Genomic DNA, 23,477 nt, shown 5'->3' with positions numbered 1-23,477 from the left:
CTCCCCCTCCTCCTTCTCTCTCACTCTTACCTATATACACGCCTTGGTTTCCTCTGCCTGTGCTAGGTCATTCATGATTTCATACCGTGCCCTCGAGAATTTTCTATCAAATGTTCCGTAGGTATGGTTCGGCGTCGTATAAAGCGCCGGTGGCCACCGTTCTCGATCCAAACGGCAAGCTTTGCGTAACTCTCACCTATGGAAAACTTCTAAGTCGTTCTCACAAAATAGCCTACACGCTGTTGAACAAGGCTCTAAGCCGTGGCGGTGATTGCTGTCTGAAACCGGGCGATCGAATCGCCTTGGTTTATCCAAACAACGACCCGATAAGCTTCATGTGCGCCTTCTATGGTTGCCTTCAGGCTGGCATTGTACCTGTGCCAATCGAGGTCCCTCTCACCCGCCGAGACGCGGGCTCGCAGCAGATCGGTTTTCTTTTGGGTAGCTGTGGAATTCAGGTGATTTCAGTAGCGCCAATTATAACCTTCCGTTTCCTGTCTCCCGTTTTCGTCGACTCGCCGAATATCCAAGTGATTTTGTAGGTGGCATTGACCAGCGAAGCTTGTCTCAAAGGTCTGCCAAAGACAGCAGCCGGCGAGGTGGTGGCGTTCAAGGGTTGGCCGAAGCTTCACTGGTTCGTCACGGAGCATTTGGGCAAAACGCCGAAAGATTGGTTGCCACCGCCTCGATTGACCGACGACACGCCGGCTTACATCGAGTACACCACGGACAAGGATGGCTCGGTGATGGGAGTGACGGTGACAAGATCGGCGATGCTGGCACATTGTCGAGCTCTCACGCAAGCCTGCGGCTACACGGAGGGAGAGAACGCCGTGTGCGTTTTGGACTTCAAACGAGAGGTCGGTCTGTGGCACAGCACCCTAACCAGCGTTCTAAATGGGATGCACGTGATTTTTATTCCCTACGCTCTGATGAAAGTAAATCCCGCGAGTTGGATGCAAATGATCACCAAGCATCGCGCCAGCGTGGCCGTGGTAAAATCGCGGGACCTCCACTGGGGTCTCTTGGCCACGAAAGATCACAAGGATATCTCGCTGTCGTCGCTCAGGTTGCTGTTGGTCGCGGACGGTGCCAATCCCTGGTCTCTTTCATCCTGCGACCAATTTCTCTCGGTATTCCAGTCGAAAGGTCTCCGACCCGACGCTGTTTGCCCGTGTGCATCTTCCAGCGAGGCTCTCACCGTGTCTGTCAGGAGACCAGGTCGTGCCGGGGTAAACGCCACTGGACGAGGCGTCCTCTCTATGTCCGGGCTGAGCTACGGAGTTGTCAGAGTGGATCAAGAGAACTCTCTCACCTCGCTGACGCTTCAGGATTGCGGTCAAGTTATGCCAGGAAGTAGGTTTCCGTTCGCACATTCCTAGCGTTATCGTTGCATCTTTTCTGTCTCGCTGCGTCAACGAAACGAATTAAACTTCCGATGTTTCTGTTCCTCAGGTATCGTGGTCGTGATCAAAATGGAAGGTCAACCGTTCATCTGCAAAACCGACGAAGTAGGCGAGATCTGTGTGCACAGTTCGGCGACTGGAAACCAATACTGGGGATTACAAGGACTCACGAACAATACGTTCAAAGTTTCGCCGCTCCAAGCCGATGGAAGTCCTCTCGGTGACGTGGAATACACCCGTTCTGGTTTATTGGGTTTCTTGGGTCCTGGTGGTCTCGTCTTCGTTTGCGGATCACGCGACGGTCTTATGACAGTCACCGGAAGAAAGCACAACGCAGACGATATTATCGCTACGGTGTTAGCCGTCGAACCTATGAAGTTCATTTACCGTGGTAGAATAGCCGTTTTCAGTGTACGCGTCCTCAGGGATGAACGAATATGCGTCGTTGCTGAACAACGACCCGATTGCAGCGAAGAGGAAGTACGTTACTCACCTTCTAGTACTATCGAAATCATCCTGTACTCGCTTGCTAGCCATAAGCGAACTCCTTGTTCACGCGAGATGTATTTCCTCAGAGCTTCCAATGGATGTCGCGCGTCCTTCAGGCAGTAGACTCCATTCACGCTGTCGGGATATACTGTCTGGCGTTGGTCCCGCCGAATTACCTTCCGAAAACACCGCTGGGCGGTATTCATCTGTCGGAAACGAAGCGACGTTTCCTAGAGGGTACTCTACACCCGGCTAATGTTCTTCTTTGTCCACACACTTGCGTTACCAATCTACCGAAACCACGCGAAGTCCATTCAGGTAAGAGATTGCACATTCACCTGTGAGTACTATCCCCGAACCAGGTGTCGATTAAAATTACGGACTTTCAATGAATTACATGAATGTCAGCAAGTACAAAGACGTATATACACTCTTTTTTTGTTGTAACATTACTTCGTTTTTCTTTGCGTATTATAATTTAAGCGAAGACCCAAGAAATTGGTAGGAAATTCAGTGGAAACTTTGGAACCCGATGGTTCGATGTAAACCGGCGTTGTTGCGATGTTTGCCAGTTTGTTGGATCGTTTCGCTTAAAGGTACATGAGAATGATTAATGGGAGAATGAATGAGCAGTTCTTTATAATTAATTCGCGATCACGGATTTCGCTCTGTTCAAAAATTCTCATTAACGCGAAGGAACGTAACACTTACGCTTTCTTACAAAGTCATCAGTAGGCTTCAGTAACTTAGCACAAATGTACAAAGTATATAACTGTCTCTTGCTACATATCATGTATTGTTAACCCACCCAGTACTAAAATATTTAATGCTTAGCATGTTATTCTATTATTTTTGCCCTTCTTTCTTTTGGCTGAGTTCCGAACACCCTGTAGTGGTCCAAGCCTATAGATACAAATCGTTTCTAGCGATGTGAGATTCTCCTTCGTTGTCTATATTCTATCTGTCGATACCTCGACTCGTACGTTTAACTGAAAGCAACTTGCCTTTCACGATCAGTCTACTTTTTACGCCAATGCTTTCGACCAATTTCACATCGCTACTTCATCGTACGTTTTGGAGAAGCACCGAATTATTTTGTTTATTAAGTATGTACAGTCTATGGAATGCTCAGAGCACGCCTATATAAAGGACCGTGCGTTAATCACCTTTCGACAATAACGAACCAGTTCACGTACCTAGCTTTGATATTCCGGCCTCAGTCAGGGGAGAGTGTGTGAGCTACTCATTATTGGGTTGAGTGTTTGTGTTGGTTTACTAACGGAATGGTGCGGGGGCGTGTAGCGGGGGATTCTGTTGCAGACGTTGGTCCGGCCAGTGTCATGGTGGGCAACATTGTTCAGGGTAATAGACTGGCTTCGGCTCAAGGACGAGACATGGGTGTCTTGGACGAGGACAGTGATAACGCTAAAAAGGTTTGGCTCTGATAGAGTTTCTGTAAAAAGAGAAGAATGATAAAAACTACATATATACATACTCGAATTGTACAAGATGCGAGACGGATAAATACTCGATAAATTTATCATTCTCCTTTTGTGCAACTTTTCATCCCCGTTTTGTCGTTCACCTTTCGTATCCTGATTTTCAGTATCAGTTCATCTCGGAAATACTTCGATGGCGTGCTGTCAGTACCTCCGATCATGTGATCTTCACGTCGCTAAATGCGAAAGGAGCGGTGGCAACTTCCTTGTCGTGCTCGCAATTGCACAAGAAAGCCGAGCGAATCGGGAATCTGTTGTTGGATCGTGGAAGAATCAATACCGGAGACCACGTGGCATTAATATTTCCTCCTGGTACAGACTTGATATGTGCATTTTATGGTTGCCTCTATGTTGGCGCCGTGCCAGTCACAATTAGGCCACCTCATCCGCAAAACCTCCAAACCACTTTACCAACCGTTCGCATGATCGTGGACGTCAGTAAGTCTGTGCTCGTGCTCACGAATCAAAATATCCTGAAACTGTTGAAAACGAAGGTACATCGATGCATCGTGTTTCTTACAATTCTTACAAAGTACAATCGGTATTTCCTTTTTAACCCTTTAACTGCCGAGATCGAACAACGTATCTCGTTAATCGATTTCCATTTGTTACACCTCGTTTAACGAAGCCGACGAATATCTGTTTAACCCCTTGGCCTACGATATCGAGTAAGACACGTGGCAGGAAAATCGGGTTGAGCATGAATATCACGGGCGTGAGACGTGGTTTGTAGATAAGGCCAAAGGTAAACGACACGGGTCAGACTCGTGGTTAATTTTCCCCGATGTTTTCCTGCCTCGGTTCTCCGTTATGTTGATCATGGTGTACGTGCCATCGGAACTGAAATAGTAAGGCAAGAGGTTAATAACGCTTAAAGAGCATAACGTGTATCGTACTTGGAACTCGCTAATGCGGTTAAAGTGTTAAATCGTAATTTTCCTAAATTACTAACGATTGTTTTTCGTGATACACCATACAGGAAGCGAACAATGTCGTCGACATTAAGAGTTGGCCGACGATTCTCGATATGGACGACATGCCAAAGAAGAAGCTGCCGGTTATGTACCGAGCACCCACAGCTGAGATGCTGGCTTATCTAGACTTTAGCGTCTCGACAACGGGAATGCTTGCAGGAATTAAGATGTCTCATGCAGCCGTGACGTCTCTTTGCCGTGCCATGAAACTTGCGTGCGAATTGTATCCGTCCAGGCACATCGCTCTGTGCTTGGACCCCTATTCTGGATTAGGATTCGCTCTTTGGTGTTTGAGCAGTATATACAGCGGTCATCATTCCATACTTATACCACCGTCGGAGGTTCGTTTCTATGGGCCTTTCGTAAACACGAGAGCTAAAGGGAAGTTTTTAATATTCTTCTTTGTAGGTGGAAGCTAATCCAGCATTGTGGTTGTCAGCGGTTAGTCAGTCCAGAGTAAGAGACACGTTTTGTTCTTACGGTGTGATGGAGCTGTGCACAAAGGGTCTCGGTTCTTCTGTTCACGCTCTGAAGGCAAGAGGTGTTAGTTTGGCTTGTGTCAGAACGTGCGTCGTTGTTGCCGAAGAAAGACCGCGTATCGCACTTACCACGAGCTTCAGTAAACTCTTCTCCGCTTTGGGTCTGAGTCCACGTGCTGTCTCCACATCTTTCGGGTGCAGAGTAAACACGGCTATCTGCTTACAGGTTCGCGTCTCGCTACGTTCCTTAAAGATATAACTTGAAATTCTAATCTCACTTTAAATCTGACGAGTTGTAAAAATGTTGTTATCTTATGCTAAATATTATTCTGGAAACAGGGTGCATCGAGTCCAGAGCCTTCTACGGTATACGTTGATCTCCGCGCGTTGCGCAATGACCGAGTATCTTTAGTCGAAAGAGGTAGTCCACACTCTTTGTGCCTGATGGAGTCAGGCAAATTACTGCCTGGAGTGAAAGTGATCATTGCCAATCCGGAGACGAAAGGACAATGCGGAGATTCTCATTTAGGTGAAATTTGGGTGCAATCTGCTCACAATGCCAGCGGTTATTTCACGATATACGGCGATGAGAGCGACTACGCGGATCACTTCAACGCACGCCTCGTAACAGGAAACACGAATGAGGTTTACGCTAGAACTGGTTATCTCGGTTTCTTGAGACGTACCGAAAGCGTTCAACAATCGGTTATCAGTGACATTCCCGGTGACACTTCTGCTGAAGCGGATCTCGTTCCTGGCGACTCTGAATTACACGATGCCGTATTCGTAGTTGGCGCGCTCGATGAAGCTATTTTACTTAGAGGAATGCGATATCACCCGATCGATATTGAGAATAGCGTGATGAGGTGTCATAAGAAAATAGCAGAATGGTAAGTAATAAACATAAACGCGTGGAGCGAAACTCGTGAATAATCGTAACGACTGGGAGAAAGACGAAATAGTATATTTCAGACGTAGATCTTGTTTCGATTGTAATAATGATGTTTATCAAAATTCACAGTGCCGTATTTACATGGACCAACCTCCTAGTAGTAGTGGTGGAGCTTGATGGAAGTGAAAGCGAAGCCTTAGATCTCGTGGCATTGGTTACCAGCGCTGTTTTAGAAGAACACCATCTGGTAGTCGGTGTGGTGGTCGTAGTGGATCCCGGAGTAGTTCCAATAAATTCACGTGGCGAAAAGCAACGAATGCACTTGCGTGACGGTTTCTTAGCAGACCAACTTGACCCGATTTATGTGGCGTATAATATGTGAACGATATCGGAAGACGTAGAAAATGTATTACACACTGAACAACAGGAGACTGGTATCGTACTTTCCAGTCATGTCTCTACTCGAATGTCGACGTATAGGTACTTTCGACTTGAAGGCACAAGCTGCATTTCAAATTTTTATCCTTTCTCAAGGAAAACGATCTCTTTGCGGAGGAGTTGGAATATATTACGTGGACTTAACGTATTTTTAAAGCGAACGTCGTCCCTAAACAATTTATATTCTTCTTTTAAAAGAAGAACGCATATATTCGAATTTTTTATCTCGTTAATGTATTAAGAGGAGTAAGAAAGGTTGTCGAACTTTGAAATTTCCAACCGCTCGGTTACCAACACTTACCACAAATGGCAGAAAGTATTGCTTTCCGCGTTAGAAGTAGTTAGTACGAACAACCATTAGACATGTAATCGAGAGACAGGGACGATATAAAAGAATCGCTATATAATGAAATTTTCACAAAGAACTGATTCATGGAAAGACACGAACGAAGAATTCTACCTAAAACGATGAAAAACCTTGGAACGATACGATAAAAACATTATATATCGTTTAGAAGGTCGACACGAGTTACGTAATTGTACGTATAGTATCAACGATTCTCAACCCTCAGCGAAGAAAAAGAAGAAAAAAAGAAAAAGAAAATTGCGCAAAGGTAAACTTGAACATCTTCGAACTTCAGACTGCCACGGATAAGTATGTACAGCTCAGACATGACTCAGCTGTTTTCGCAAAAATCGTGCTTTTATACATTGTATTACCTGAATGTTAAAGTGACGGATAGTACCATTCATTATTTATCAATGACATCAGAACGGTAGTGAGCTTTTTTACAAGAGGAAAATCGAAGAAGTTATTTTAGACAAAGACATAACTTTAACAGGCGAGTTTCATCGAGGAATCTATTAAAAAGTGGACAATTATTCCGCAAACTACGTACAGGTATATACAACAATATCTGATGTCTATTAGAAGAAGTAAAAGAATTTGATACACTTTATCGTAGACTCGTGTAGCTTAACGATTTTTTACTAAAAGTAACGATTAGCTAACGTAATCATACTATTGTAACGTAACAAATTTTAACTGTCGACATTTTTCTAATATATTGTTGCTGAGAGGCATATACAGTTCGCTATCGCTCTGACTTTCTAATTTTATTCAATTTCGTTCCGAACAGTTTCTACGTTATTGGTATCGTACAACGATTTTGATGTAAATCGATTTGGAAACATGACCGAGTGGTTTCAGATCGGTACGGACTTTGATCATATTTAGCTGCGTTGCGCACAACACCGCACTTTTATACGTTAGAGTATTTTTATTATATTCTGCAGCACGCAATAATCCTGGAACACAGTGTTATATTTCTTCGAAGACCGTATTTTCTTTTCACACAAACGTCCGTTATACGTTTACTTTATTTTCGTTACGCGAAAAAGCAACGTATACGCGTATTTTAAACTTTGTCAAGTTAGATGATTTATTGCGTGCTGGGAGGGTACACTTTGAAAACCATCCAAAAAACCCGATCACATGGCCAATTTTTCCATAAAAAAGAAAACACGACTAAGATGACATTAAGGCAAATTCGTATCTCAGGGTTTTAGGTCATTTGTGACAGATGGTAATATCAAAAGAAGCTATTTAGGAATAACTCCTTTTGGATAACATTTGAAAACAAAAGCAATGGTAGCACAAAAGATTCGAGTAAAAGTGCAGTCGAAGTAGCTAGTGTCGATACGTCTCACTTTGCAATTTTTGACTTTAGTCAATATGGAAAAGTTACCCTCGAACTATAAATATCGGTGAACATATGCGCCAAAAATTTATACTAACTTTTCTCCTTTTCTTCATACCTTTTTAATGCACAAACGCGTTCTCTTTGTGAAATTGGTCTTGTTGACCAAAGCTCAATCTACGTAGATCAACAATACTGTCACTGTAGTCGACTTTCGGGTTAGAATTATGCAAGATGATACGTTCTAGTTTTATTTTCGTCGATCTTAATTATGCGTTACTAAATATTAGGATATTTGTTTTAAGCTTTACGAATTGTACGTTTTGTTTTAATCGTTAATTGAAATTTTCATTTAGAAACATAACTGAAAGTCTGACTACATCTCGTACGATCTGAAAACGTTGATTTCGAGAAGACGAACGAGTTCGAATGACAACGATTAAACTTTGGCAACGTATAGATTATCGTTGGCTACTTACAAGCACAGATCTACGTGTACGAACAAAACATTGCAAAGGTTGAGAGCAAAAGGATCAGAAGAATACCGATTCAGACCCGAAAGTCGATCATGTCCTTCCTCGTTTCCTTGGAGTTTTATTATTTTTGAGACGTTTTCTACTGATGTGTACATTTGTTGATAGTTTTATAATTTTATATTCTTATTTTAATGTAATGGCATACGACTACGAGGCATGCATTGCCCAAAGGGTATCGTGTACCGATTGTTGCGAGAAACGCGTTGCAATTTAAACGAAGCAGACTTGTCAATTTCCTTGCGTCGTTAGGAAGCTCGTATTAAACTTCGTATAAAGATATACACACGTATCGTTGTTATTCTACATATCATAATCTTATCTTTTATTTCTTACCGTAAAAATGCAGTGTAACGCAATTTTTTCGAGACCTCGATTGTGTTTAATTGTTACGAGAAACTTGAACTGTGTTGCCAATGGTATAAACAATTTTTCTAACAGTACGAAGTTTGATGCGTAAAATATGATCAAGCTGTATTCTTAAAGAAATTAATATTTTGTTATAAGAATCATATTCTTATATTGCGATTGAATTACATAGAAAAGAAATGGTTAATTTCTAAGTCATCGAACGTAAATGATTTACGTTGTATGAGTCTGAACAAAGAATTTATCGCACAAGGCGTGTTTATAGTAAATACGAAGTTGGTAGTCGAGTTGAATACGAGCCTTAACGATCGGAGACCACTCTATCGGCGAACGATTGCAATCATCGACGACAGCCTCGTTAGCATGACACGCGTAATTCGCAGATTATAATAATTAATTATCCCAGATTCCGGGCGTCCATTTACAGGCGTCATGTAAATACGTATAGAAACAGGCGAATTAGGATCCTTTTCTTCGACACGTCTTACATTTCTAACAGTTGCTGTTCTCAAACAGTTGCAAATACAATTTTGATGTTCGTTTAACGGTATAACGTGCACAAACACATCGATCGTATTTTCGTTTCCTTTGTGTATTTTAGTCTCCCGAGTGATACGAAATCGTTTCGAGTTCACTGCGTCGATCGCCGACGAATAAAAGATTGTTAAGCATCCACAACGGAAGAAAAATGTAAAACGTTTCAAGTGTAAAGGGTTTTAAGCACGGTTCTATTGATCCGTTTTCTCTTCTATCCTCTTTTTTTTCTTTTTTTTTTTTTTTTTTTAATGGTTAAGGTATCGTGCCATGTCACCTTGCGTCCTTTAGCACTTTTACGCACGAAGGAACGGCCGTGATAAGAATAACGAACTGCGCGTTGCCACTCTACATGATTGTATATCAGTTCACCGGTATTTTATTTAAATAGTAGCTGACCGGTGAGATTCACGGAAAGTTAAACTGTGTAGAAACGTACACACGTCCGCGAACACGAGGCTGCGCGCTTCAAAAGCGTTTCTTTGTGCGTAAAAGATCCGGAAACACAGCGGTGCACCCCGATCACGGTAGGAATGTGCAGCGTCAGGAAATTTTTATCAAGTTTGACTAAAAAAAAAAGAGCCCCGTTTTCTTATTTATTACGTAGAAGTAAAAATAATCGCAAAATATCAAGAATATTTTCTAACCTCTTCCTTTCTTTTGTTACACTACGTATGTACGAAATGTGTTCGTATGATTTCCAAGTACAAAACCGAAATCGTATTTTTCTCACTTGACTGGTTCACGTTCGTTTACTGTGTAATGTCTATTTAACCATCTGTAAGTCTTCAGAGTGTTTTTACCGAGCTACAACATATGAGTGAGAGAAAGAGAGCGATTGAGTGTTTTCACGAAAGTTTCATTATCGAGAAAGTATTTTCATTGACGAGTATGTACCGTGGTAGATTTGCGCGGTAATTTGTTTGATATGCACATACACACGAATCCACGGACCATGCAAATGGGGTTATCGGAGGATCGAACGAAAAGGGAGAAAACGTTACGCAATCCTACGAGTGGGGCTGAGAGTGCGTGCGTGCGAGGAACCTGGTTGTATTATGTATAAATGTTGATAACTAGTTGATAGGAACGTGAAGATACTTGTCACGTCGTTAACGATCGCGTATTATCACGTTCGATTCAAAACAAAGAGGCCGATTGTGAAATCCAGGACCTCTTTGAAGAAACGGTATCGCGTAATCCTGGACCGTGTAAAATGGTCATAGGCTGTGTAAATACTGCTCTTGTACCCATTGCGTTTAGAGGTTATTAAGGTACAATATAGTTTGTACGTTGAAGTATATATATATATATACATATATATATACAAAAATATTACCACAGAGTAATAATATAAACGGTTGCTGTCCTTACCAAGCCGTAGCATTTTGCCTGTATCAGTCGGACGAAAATATTAATATTTCGTGTATCCATCTCCCTTTTCCAATACCAGCCCGTATCTATCCCTCCTTGTTTCTTCGATCGGAGGGATGAAACAAAGAAAGGACAAACGCGAGAAATCGAACCACAGAAACTATAGGAACATCATAGTAATTTCTATAGTCCGTAGCGGACTTTATCCTTGTTTCGAATAAGAAAAATGAAAAAAAAAAAAAAAAAAAAAAAAAAAGAATGGTATGAAAGAGAGCAACAAACGAGTGGCACACGATTCGAGTCCTCGCGGGACTGTTGTGCATCGTATCACGTGTTGCATCGTAAATTACCGACCCTTTAAACCAAGCGCCTCTTTGTAATCCACTCGATATTCACGAGGAGCTTCGCGAGCTACCATCAATAAACGTAATGTACATTTTTTGCAACGAGCCAGACTGTTTTACGTTTCCTCGCTATACTCCTTTCTCCGCATGCGCGTTAAAAAGCTATAGTGCATATAGCCGTGAATATAGTCGGGTAACTTGATTCTAATAAATATTAAACGCTGCTGCCATCTTTCGTTATTATTGAAATTTCATTGAAATTTCATTGAAATTTTATTTAAATTTATGCATCTTAACGAAAAATATTTATGTAAGGAAAAGAATTGGGTAATTTTTGTCCAATAATTATTTCCTTTATTGTTTGTCATGCGTATATTTACATTTTTACTGTTAATTGATTAAGCATGAACCATTTTTCGCAACTATCTTGTACATTTTAGTTTACTGTCATTTGCATTTAAATGCATGCATAACCACCTGTCAGGATACGTAATCTGCCAGCTATATATGCACCTATATAAATTTTCTGGAACATCAATTGTGATGTTTACACGTTAATTCATTCGTAAAAAAAAATATTTTAAATATCTCACCTCGTAAATTAGATCAATGTTCGAAGTATTTTACGACTAACGGTAACTGTCATTCCTTATTTCCAACGCTGAAAATCACAAACAAGAGGTAGGTGTTCATGTGCTTGAATATGTTTCGTATTTCATGCACGAAAAGATAATCTGTGAATTTAACTTACGATATTTTTCGAGTCGATATTGTGAAATCGATTAATTTTCACTTTCGAAATTTTAAATTACTTTTCCTCAAAGTTTCACTCTTTACGATTGCACTGTCACATTCGCCATGCCGGACGCATTCGGCCATCTATATAACTAATACATATTAACAGAAAAATCGTTAAATTCAATTCACAAATGGAATTACGGTAATCCTATACTTATTGCGATATATTTTCCTGTAACGATGTGAAGTAAACTGGATTAAATAATAAATAGTAACTGGTTCCAGTTGCGAGAATCACCCCGTGTAGAGACACAGGTTCACAGGACTGCGTAACAGGCTTTAAACCATACCAGTTCGGCGGTTTTCGCGCGATAGACAATGCAGGGCCGCGATTGGTTGGCGTAGAAATTTGATTCCGTTTCGTTCTTTCCTTTTCTTACCCTCTATCCCTCTTCTCGTTCCACCGCGTCCACCGGTCGTCGTGTTAAAGAAAGACCGAGTAACGTTTCCCCAGGGAAGTCATAAACGATGTCCAGAGAGGCTCGAACCGAGCAGTTCCGAACAGTCTGTCAGTGACGGTGCTTTCGCGAACACGATAGTCGTGCGTTCGTCTCGTAAACGTGTGTGTACCGCTTGAAAAAAAGTTGTTACACACAGCTTCTATTGGCTCTCCTGGCAACGCGGTGTCGCCTGAAAACAATGACTGTACGATCGAGTGGTTAGAAGCAACAAAGAAATTACCGGCAAACCGTTCAAATCGTCTTTTTTTTGGCTGATCGAGGCCAGACGGCCACGCTGCTCCTAGGAACGGCTCGACACGTATCGATTTCGAACAAGGGTATGTAAACATTTCGATTTTTCTTTTTCCCATCGATCTTTGCATGCTCGTTGGATAAGGGGTTCCTTTGACTTTGAAAGACCCTGTGAATATCGTGTTAGAAATCCGTCTACATGCAAGATATGCAAACTATTATGTACATTTATTAAAATGTACCGTTTTATCGTATTTTGTTATACATATCGGTGACTAATTCTGTGGCCATTTTAGTTTTTATCGATACTCAATTCGACCGTTGACTGTTGCAATTGTTTAATGACACCGACGATTACGAAATATTTATTGCTCAAGATTTACGGATTATTAATTGATACATTATCTGACAAAGCGTGTACTGTAATTATTTAAAGCTATTAGCTAGAAGCACGATCAACAACGACGTGTATACCGGTGTACAACTAACCGTTTTCGAGATTCGATTGGTTCTGGTATCTTCGATACGGTCGGTTACAAGAAAATGCTCTATACGCCGTTTACACGCTGTTTTTTGTGAGACGGAGAGAGCGATTGTTAGCAGGCATTCACGTTATGAAACGTATTTTCTACGAAAGACTGCGTCGAAAAACATCGAGATGCCGCTCTTTTGCTTGTTTTTCAAACTTTGAAGCGTGACATGCGCTGACGTCCAGTCGACGCTCTGATATACGTGTGCACGTGTGCATAACTATAGCTGGGATTCCTATTATATTTTTTTCTCTCTGCGTGAAACGTATCTTCAAACAAACGTGTGTAGTATTTATTTTGACGAAAAATTTACCTACGTTTACCGCAATATAACGCGGAGACTGTATAATTGTACAACGTATATAAACATATACAGAAAGTATAGATAAAATGGTTAACGTACTATTAACGAAACCGGTGGTTGAATTTGAATATACATATTTTGAATTAGACCGTTGAAAGTGCAAGCATTTTTCATTATTCTAACCTTAAAATTTTATCGGAGATACGCGTTTTCTTGTTATATTTTCGTACATTTAGACATTTTCGGACGACGAAGCGAGCCATATTACGGTTGGTTAACCTATACAGCGGTGCTCACGCGGAATTTACGTATATATTAACACGTATATATTATGTATATACGACATAATGGTACAGTGACTCGTTTCGTGGTTACAAAACTAGATTCTATTCCAAATTCTTCGTTAGCCTTCATTAGCTAAACAATTCGTTCATAATTAATCCACAGTTGGTTGCTAAGTACATTCTTGCGATATTAAGAAATTCCATTCGTACGTTTTATCGTATATATGTAGATTTGAATCGTTGAATTAAGCGTTATACATTTCTCGCTGAAATAAAATATTGTATGGGAAATTTTAGTTGATTTAACCTATTAGTTATGCATGGTACGTCGACTCCATGAAGACATCAGATCAATACTAGTCTCGTAGCCGATAGCTTATTGGATAATCCAACATTTCTTATTTTTTAAATTCTTGCTAGAGTTCTAGAATTCTTGTGTCGAAACAAATATTCGTGAACGTTTTTCCATTAACTCTACGCAATATAGGAATCACGATAAATAACAAAAAAAAAATGAGGAAATATGTAAAATAAAATAAAATAAAATAAAAATGTTGTAATCTAACCTTGATTGTTGTACATCCAGAGTGCATTTCCGAAGTTGGTTTTTTCCATGGTATAAGTATGTGTACATCATGAATATATGCATTCATTTTTTTCTGGAAATACGAAAAATCAGGAATTATATTAAGTGAGTTCTCAGCAGTAACTAAAAATGTTTGAAATTTTCTTTCTTATCAGGGTTGCTAGGCAACCATCGATTATCGTAAAATGGCGTCAATAATACAATAGTTTGTGGTCAATGGCCGGCTCCCTTATGTGAATTTTTATAGAAATAAAGGACTTTCGAAATTTTCAAATTTAAAAAGTTTTCTTGAAGCCTCAAATTCTCGAATTTTGATAATAAAAATAAAATAAATAATTCTACGTAATTAACTCCGCGAACACCGAATTATTTCACAAAAATCTCCAAATCTCTTTATCGCGGACTTTAAATAATCTTAATGCCATCTAATCGTGGTAAAAATTCCGAAAAGTAAATATTTAAAAACAGTCACGAATATTCACGAGTTTACATAATTTTGGCGAGAGAAGTGCATAAAATCACGTTAACGCATTGTCGTCGACAGGATAAAAAATAGAGAAGCTCCACGAAAAATTCGAAATTTGAAATACGGGATCCCGGGACGTAATTTACCAAAGGATTTATGCCCGCGTTATCCAGTCGTAATAGGGGTAGAAATCGCTTAAAGCACAGTTCTCCCTTTGAAAATTATTTAAGACCTTTCTATTCCGATGCCCGGTGCGCGTCTAGAGCCGCCGCTGGCCAGTGGCGTAGCCGTCATAAAGCACCCGTTCCATTTCGCGTGGCGGGCAATGGGAAATAATAAATGGCACGTTTATTCGCGGCTCACATTCGACGCGCGTAACGAAACGATTGCGACAAATCATTCGGTATTCCCAGAACGTGCGTTAAGGCGGATTTAGATCGATACCACGCCAGTGAAATTGGCCACGTGGCCGGTGGCCTTCGGGGCAAAAATTCGTGAATGTAAACGTTACTTGGGAATATTTTAGGCACAGGAAAGAATCCGAGTGAATTTTTAAAATCATTTTGTAAATAATTTCGTATAACGAACGAAGTTGCTTACAATATGAAGTCTGTTGCGTGTAGTAGCTATACAAAATGGTTCCTGCGACTCGTGCACCTGCATAATTTTCTACATAATGAATGAACAAGAAAACATGGTTTAACCCTAGGTACTGCAATAACGGGTCTAACTCGTGAGTTCTTTCTGTTAAACCTCGTTCGAGTTGGGTTAAGTAAAATAATTTTAATTATTCCAAATGATTCCCATTTTTGCAACACGAATTTTATTTATATTAAAACGCGTTAGATTTTGTTTTCTAATTTTAGCTTATTTCCTGATAAACCAGATGAGGGTTTGTTCGATTTTCGTGTTGATGTTTGTTGCCTCTCTTTTAATTTATGTTCAACATTTTTATTTTAATTTATGGCTGCTTATTATCATGTAAGCGTTCCTCGTTTTACATATCTTTTATCAGCTTTCAAGACTATAAAACGGAGCAACGTGTTAGGTATAATTTCGTCATTAGCGTGCAGAGTGTCACTCATCTTGTGTCATCGTGGACACTCATGCTGAGCTCTTCGGGCTCGTCACTGCGTACAAGGGGTTGATATACTAATTTTTATTTTCTATGAGAACTCTAAGAACATCTGTTACCACTCTCTCCCTTTGGTACCTGTAGCAATAGAAAGTCCATGTCATAAACCGTCCTACCGACGCCGAGACTATAACGTCTTTAGGATAAAACGTGTTATTGGCTGTCGTCTAGGCTTCCCCGTCTTCGCCTCGTACTTTTCTTTCAAATCCTTATTCTACTCATCATCGGATGGCAAGTACGAGGAATTATCGGAATGTGCTCGGTTAATGTACACGTTCAGATATCGCCAGTGTTCAAAATTGTGACAAATCGACTGTAAGAAAACGTCTTCAGGCATTTTATTTTTAACAATCCGCACGAACTCGTACCAAACAAACGCGACACGAAGAACTGGCTCGATATACGACAAAACATGCGTGAAACATGAGTGGTCTGTTTGAGGATTGTTCGCAGCCATTTCGTTGCTTGTTTACGCAAAAATGGAGGAGCCACCGGTGAAACCCGTACTTCCGAATGTAAACAGTGCACACGTGCGATAGTCAAAGCCTTCGGGAAGGTCCTCGTGGCCATTTTGGCTCGCAAGAGCTTCGCTAACCTCCGTCTTGGGGGTCTTTTGGCCTTTTACCGCGTCTTCTACCTGGTCTAGACGACGAGACCGTGATTCCTCGGCTATAAGAAGGGTTAACGACGTAATTACCTTAGAATGCGGTTGGAAAAGCGGAGTCCGGAATAGAACTGCGTGAAAGCGCGGAAGGGGGGACATCGAGTAAGGTCTCGGGGAAATAACGGCTTCGAAAGGTGCCTGTTGGTCGACGAAAATAATACACAAGGTTTAGGTGGTACCGTCTGATCTTGTAACGTATTTCGGACGGTGCACCGTGGCGCGTGACGGTCTATTATGATTTTGTTGGCCCGAGTCCTCGACTCTTTTGACACACATCCGTTGTATTTGCTTGGTGATGTTAGAGTGAAACGGGACGCCGAATTCGTGGTCATAATACAAACGTCCGCACGGACGTGAAACTGTTGAATGATTTACCACGGTCGCTGTAAATATAAATTCCAATTTCCTTCCCAAGGAAAGTTCATCAAAGAATGTCCAACGTGCGAGTTTCGTTCAATTTTTAGAACTTCGAGCGGAGAATTTTTCTTTGTCGTCAGATATAAACCGGTTTAATATATGTACATGAATAATCATAATTAGAGCGGTATAATGATGATGGATAAATTCGTTTCTCCATCTACCGATCATTTCTGACCGATAGTGATAGGTTCAGTGTTGAATAAAGACAGGCAGGACAGCTGTTCTCGAGTGAACACGAGTGTGGCAGATCGCTGAGGAAGTAATTATGCAGTTTCAGGGATAGTTATTAGTAACTTACATAAAGCTTCTTTCGAACGCAGTTACGAGGAATCGACACGCTGTTACATTATTGCAACACACACGAAGGTTCTCGTCCGAATTAACTCCAATTATTGGTTTCCAGAAAATCGGTACTATAACGGTTCTATGGTAGTTGCATTTCAGTTTGGTTCCGTTGCGGAACAAGCACCCGTTAAACTCGCAACTAGTCTATTTTATCCGAATTTGTATTTCAATACAGGAGTTACTCATCGTTGTGCATAGAATTACAGAATTGAGATGGGTTAGAAGTCTGTGTAGCTCTGTGGAATTTGTAGCTCTCAGCTTGGTAGTGCTTTTGAAAGAGAGCTTGTATCCGAGACCCCGACCTTACATTGTAATCTCAATGGCACCTCATATCGCAGACACGGTTATCTAATTTGGAGCAAGTGCAAGAATGTACAGTTACTGGTATACCATATTCTAATATTCCACATTCGCAACAGATTTGTTCGTCCTCTAAGATGCTAATTTTATGGAAATAGGAAAATGTGGTAATTTCGTGCAAATGGAAACTGAAATCCTGGTGCAAAATAATTTTTATTAACAAATTTGATAAGGAGAAACTCAGAAACGATTTGAATATATATTTGAAGATTTCTATATAATATAAATATATTTATCAATAATAGGATTAGTACATACCATATAGCGAAGGAACGATATGAAACAATTAAGAGAAGAGGTTTTGGTGTAACACGTGCTAGCTACTCTGCTATCTGCACGGAACCGAAAAAGAAAAGAAAAAGCGTCGCGACATTGTTCTATTTTGTCAGTTACTTTGTATCGTTGAATTGCAAAGTTCATGTTTACAGAATGTAATTCATGGGAAAAATGTTTAAAACATAAAATTTCTTAAGTACACGATGTGTTGGTACATCGAACATGCTATAAATCTTAAGGAATATAAGAGCCCTGAATTTCGCCAACTTTGACAATCTGTATTTCGGTAATTGTTAATAATGCATGCGCAGCTCTTACCTTGGTATCGTTTCCCAAAAAATAATTTTTGGGAAACGGTACCAATTACCAGGTCTCACCACGTGCAGGTGGCTACGCATCGAGACCCGACATGTGCCCTAGTGGCACAGCCTACTGGTGCTATCCGTATCAAAGGTAGCCTAATCTAACTTGGAGCGAAAGAAGTTAAAGCGAAGCTACTGACACTTTATTAAATATCGTGTCTTACAAAAGAGACGCGATTATTCGAAAGACCGACTAGCCTACGCGACGCACTCCAGTGTAAAAGACAACTCCGGCCTCAGCACCCTCCCGATCGGGCCTTGCCCACCCTGCCACCGCCGACCTCGCCATGACTTACTCGATGATCCAAGGCAGCTAACGAACCAGTGAAACACCCAGAGGCAATCCGAGAGTCCTATGCGAGGCCTAACAGTCGGAATCACGCGCATGCTCCATACCCCGGCTCTATGCAAACATAACCACATAGCCGCCAAGTGCTAGAGGGGCAGGCAGGCACGCTCTTGCAATGATTCCGACTGCAGGGCCCATCCCCCGGTCGTGTGCACGGATTGGCACCCAGGACGACTAAGGTCGACGGACCCTCGTATTACTCTAGATGCCTCACCAGCCGGAGAGCCACCAGAGATCCCGATGCATGACGAGATTGACAGTGGCAGAAATGAGTTTCGGAGACGAGCCGTGAGAATGACTTACGAGGCGTGGAGCTGTCGAGTACACGGGTAGTACGTCGCGTAGACTAGTCGGTACTTAAGAACAATCGCGATTATCGCGAGAACAATTATGTTCTATTTGGTAACGAGAGGGATAAGGGAATGTATATATTCGCTCCAAGTTAGGTGGCTTACCTTTGAACGGATAGCGCTCACATGAAACTTAGTCTAGCAATCTATCTTATATTTACTTAGGTCTAAACGTTATATCTTCTGATTTAAATCTTCAAAATCTTGTATACCTGTAACAAAAATATTTTAACCTGAAAGAAAATGGATTAGTTATAGATTAGTGAAACATAATATATACGTAAAAGCGAAACAAATATAATTATCAACCAAATGGAATAAATAATCCAAGGATGAGAAATGAAAAACCTAACAATTAGACATGAAGAACCCAACGATGAGACATGAAGAACCCAACGATGAGACATGAAGAACCCAACGATGAGATATAAACAACCCAACGATGATACATTCGAATATTATACGAAATATTCGAATGTTAAATAAAAATAAATAAAAACCAAAAGAAATCTGAAAAAAATAAAAAATTATTAAAATCTGAAAAAAAATAAAATAATTAGTAACTGAAAACAAAATTATTAATAGCTGAAAATAAAAAAACAATTAGTAAATGGTTTAATGGGGTGGGATGAGGGTGGGGTGGCTAGCCCCAACCTCATTTCGGACCCCCACCCCTCGCGCACTATGAAATTTAGATCTTATACTCGTGAAGTCGAACCGACAAATGAGTTCTTCTGTGTCGAGTCGCTCCTTATATAGCCGTTGATCGGCCGAACCCCCCACTCCGATCGCAAATTTTCAAACTTCGGTAATTTTATTAATTATTAATTTTCCACTCTCATAGCCAATAATTTATTAATTTTTTCACTTTTATTATAAATATACGTTGCGAACAATTTGTTAATAACAATATGAATTGGTTATTAACAATCAGTGCTATAATTTATAAACTTTTTGCAAATTGTAAGTACATTTTTACACAAGTACGTCATTATTTCAAGTAATAGCCAATAATTTTTTTAATTTTTTTACTTTTGTTATAAATTTACGTTATGGACAATTTGTTATTAACAATAAGTGTAGTAATTTATAAACTTTTCACAATTTAATTATATTTATGATTTTAGAATATAAATTTCCGTGATGCGTTTATATTAAGTATTTTAACTACTTTTTGAACATGAGAATATCCATATACATGAAAAAAATGAGGTCAATTAATGGTTATCGATTAAGGATAGTCATAGTATAAAAAAAAATTATACGTGTCACCTAATAAATAATAAATGAGTAAAAATGTTATATTAGTCAGGAACCTGGAAACTTTTAGATTTTCGCGCTCATTAATAAAAATTTGTATCTTTTCTAATATTCTTTGAATATTTTTGTAATATTCATCTTCGAGAATATCTGTCCAGATAATTTGAAAATATAGCTTAAAGAAATTATAATAAACAATATTAAATTGAAACTGAGAATTCAGAAGACCTATATCTCGGTAATTGATTGTTACATTTAAAAATTTCGCGCGGCGTTTGATGCATTTGGATGCATTAAGATGTATAACAAGCAAACGCATCATAGTAGCAAAACAGCGTATATTTACGTTTGAAAAGTTGATTTTTGGCCAGCCTGACGGCACACAGGTGTGTACCTAGTCCTTTTTTGCTTGTGTCACTAGCTATGACTCTGACATCAGAAACCCTAGACAAGTTGCACATGTGGTGTTCGTCCTAGATCGCTGTCCAACCAACGACTAGCCTATATTAATCGTGGTAATTATGGTGTTACATCCTCGTCGATCAGTTCTCGTCCAACACCGTCGACCTTGACATGTCTTACACAGAAACAGAGGTAGAAGTCGTAGCAACGCTATTTCCGGGGACATGTCGAAGTATAACCTCTTCTCTGCACCTTTAATAGTTCAAAAATCCGCTTTTTAATTTACTATCAGGTTTTAAGGAATACAAACTTACGAAAAATAATATATACTTAACTGTGAAATAAAAATCGTCAAATTACTGAAAAACGTTAACGGATTTAGAAAAATGCATAATTGAGAGCGATAAGTATCGTATAAAAATTAAAATAAATTCGGAAAAACTATCAAGAGTCGTGTCCGACGTGAATTCTAATTTATCTTTGAATTGCAGTTCCCACAGTACCTCTGCATACGCGTACACCGTTTGATTACCTAATTTGCATTCCGAAAGTAATCGTGAAATCGCTGGAGGTATAACTATGAAACCGCGCTGTGTAATCTAAAGATCCATCAGACGAACACTCCTAGAATCATCAAACGAATGCCAAACGTTCGTTGATGATTCACCGGGACGAGATGTCGCGTGTTGGCCGCCACGATCAAGCTCATTGAAAGCGAGAGCCGTAACTTCTCACTGTAGCCGACTACACGAACGTATGAAATTCCAATGAAACGAATTACGATTGATAAATTAGCTACTCGGGGGTCAAGAAGGGTCAGAGTATCGATCACGAATTCTTGAAACGGTTTTAAAGTGTCGTTTCTTTCTAAAGCTGTCACGAAGAGTCGAAATCACCCAAGATTCGGTCAAAAATCAACACAGTGTTGGTCTCGCTTCTACCCTATTGATTTTTGTTATAAAAATTGATTTATTGCAAAATAGATTAATGTTTACTATAGGGAGGAACTGGCGTATACAGATGTATAGTGAAAAGATAGGAGAAGAAAAGCTTAGTGCTATGGACGCGACGACAGTGTCAATTGTGCCCTGCGATTTCCAGGTTAGAGCTAGCCTAAACAATAAATCGCACTATAGGTGAACCATACACACAGTATGGATTCAAGTATCTGAACCAGAAGAATGTCGACCCAAGATACTCAAACCAGAGGAATTTCGACCCAAGATACCCAAATCAGAACAATATCGGCCCAAGAGATACCCAAATCAGAACAATATTGGCCCAAGATACCTGGAACCAGAAGAATATCGACCCAAGGTACCCAAACCGGAAGAATATTGGCCCAAGATACCTGAACCAGAAGAATATCGACCCAAGGTACCCAAAGCGGAAGAATATCTGCTCAAGGTTCCTAAATCAGAAGATTATTGGCTATCGGCACATCTGTCACAATCGTCGCAGGCTAACAATTTTCAAGCATACTGATCGATTTTCGAAAAAATCAATGTTTCGTCGTACGCGAGCATATCGCGTTATCGTAGGGCAAGTTTACATGCGTTTAATAACGAAGCTTATCGGTAGAATTGGTGGGTGTCGCTGATTTATCGCATCGCGGATACCACTTATGCGTCTATCACTGTCATAGCACTCGGTGTTCGTGCAAATTTCACGATAATGGGAAAAAGTCGTCACGCTTGCGTGCTCGCGATAATACTGACTTCGGTGGACTGACCGATCGACATTGACTCCTTATTTGCGTTCTAATTGTTATTCTAATTATCGTTTTGCCGACAAAGTAGCGATAGATCGTTGCTATTCCAGTTTTATCCCGATGCATTTTATTTCCCTTTCTTTTTCTTTTTATTAATTACACGTAGCCTCTGTCGATATCAGAAACTAGTTATAGTAATATTCTCTTCAGACTCTCGTTCATTCAATCACTGTCTCACGCACACAATGAATCATTTAACGCATTTAGCCTCACATCGGAACTAACTGGCTTTTAATTACCTGCTGTGCTGAATATATCCATTGAACGGCTCCTGATTTTTAATTTCCTTACTCCTGTTTATCATAACAAGTTTCTACCGTGGTATCTTTCATTTTCCTTTCGTATTTTATTCGATAATTCTTCATTCGATATCGAAAATGTCGGAAATATCGCGGAACAGCTTCGAGTCTTATTTTGCAAACAAATTTACACTTCAGTTTCCGAATCGCTCTTCCCGTAGATCAACTCGCATAAATACATCAGAATTGCACTCCCTTTGATCGAATTTCCTCGCTAATGCTCGCAAGTGGAAAACAAGTGGAAGCGTTGCACATCGATCTCCTTAGGGTCTTGATTTATACAAGTGTATCTCGTGTGTATGATCAGCTGCAGATGCTCGTCACGTAAGGTGTATTAATAAAGCTTAACACGCCCTGTGCGCATAAATTCGTTTGCAAATCCGAACGTGATTTGTCTTCGAATTATCTAAACCCACACGGCTTATCGCGAGGGAAAAATGTACTCTCATTCCCGCGACGCGAGGCATTTTTAGCTCGTTATGTCGTCTCAGCCGATTACGATTCCTCCGTTTCCGTTGATTCATAAGTTCGATGATGACACCCATTAAACACAGACCGCGTTACCATGTTTGGAGTCGCGGAAGGCTGCTTGATAAAGCAAACAGGAACGAAAGAATCCCCGAAGCGCAGTTTCGCTGGCACTTCGCGTCATCTCAAAATGGCGGAACGGAAGAGATATATTTCTTCGAGAAGGGGTAGAGAAAGGGGAAAAGATATAATATTCCTCGGAAAAAGTAAGAAATTAGTTTTGGATATGCTCAGACACCGTATTATACCTCGTTAGTCGAGAATG

At 40.3% G+C, this 23,477-nt stretch overlaps 2 protein-coding genes across 6 annotated transcripts in view; both read left to right on the top strand.

The window, feature by feature from the left end:
- The window catches only part of DIP2 (disco-interacting protein 2), a 39,975-nt gene extending 31,969 nt beyond the window's left edge, over positions 1–8,006 (top strand). For 2 of the 4 annotated variants that reach the window (XM_017897138.1, XM_017897141.1), the window contains 10 exons: positions 122–458; positions 543–1,356; positions 1,456–1,886; positions 1,982–2,213; positions 3,198–3,328; positions 3,502–3,888; positions 4,374–4,709; positions 4,777–5,073; positions 5,187–5,737; positions 5,869–8,006. In XM_017897138.1, coding sequence (XP_017752627.1) covers positions 122–458; positions 543–1,356; positions 1,456–1,886; positions 1,982–2,213; positions 3,198–3,328; positions 3,502–3,888; positions 4,374–4,709; positions 4,777–5,073; positions 5,187–5,737; positions 5,869–6,121 — 3,769 coding nt within the window. In that variant the 3' untranslated portion in view covers positions 6,122–8,006. The remainder of the gene's footprint in view (positions 1–121; positions 459–542; positions 1,357–1,455; positions 1,887–1,981; positions 2,214–3,197; positions 3,329–3,501; positions 3,889–4,373; positions 4,710–4,776; positions 5,074–5,186; positions 5,738–5,868) is intronic. The other 2 variants (XM_017897139.1, XM_017897140.1) reach the window with 2 other exon arrangements.
- A 4,257-nt stretch (positions 8,007–12,263) lies between these two features.
- Positions 12,264–23,477, top strand: part of Ae2 (anion exchange protein Ae2) — a 59,032-nt gene continuing 47,818 nt past the window's right edge. For both annotated transcript variants that reach the window (XM_017897145.1, XM_017897143.1), the window contains exon 1: positions 12,264–12,607. The gene's annotated coding sequence lies outside the window, so the exon portion shown is untranslated. The remainder of the gene's footprint in view (positions 12,608–23,477) is intronic.

Source organism: Eufriesea mexicana, unplaced genomic scaffold, assembly GCF_001483705.2.
Source record: "Eufriesea mexicana isolate 0111107269 unplaced genomic scaffold, ASM148370v2 scaffold386, whole genome shotgun sequence".
Lineage (NCBI taxonomy): Eukaryota > Metazoa > Arthropoda > Insecta > Hymenoptera > Apidae > Eufriesea > Eufriesea mexicana.
This window is presented reverse-complemented; position numbering and strand designations above follow the sequence as displayed.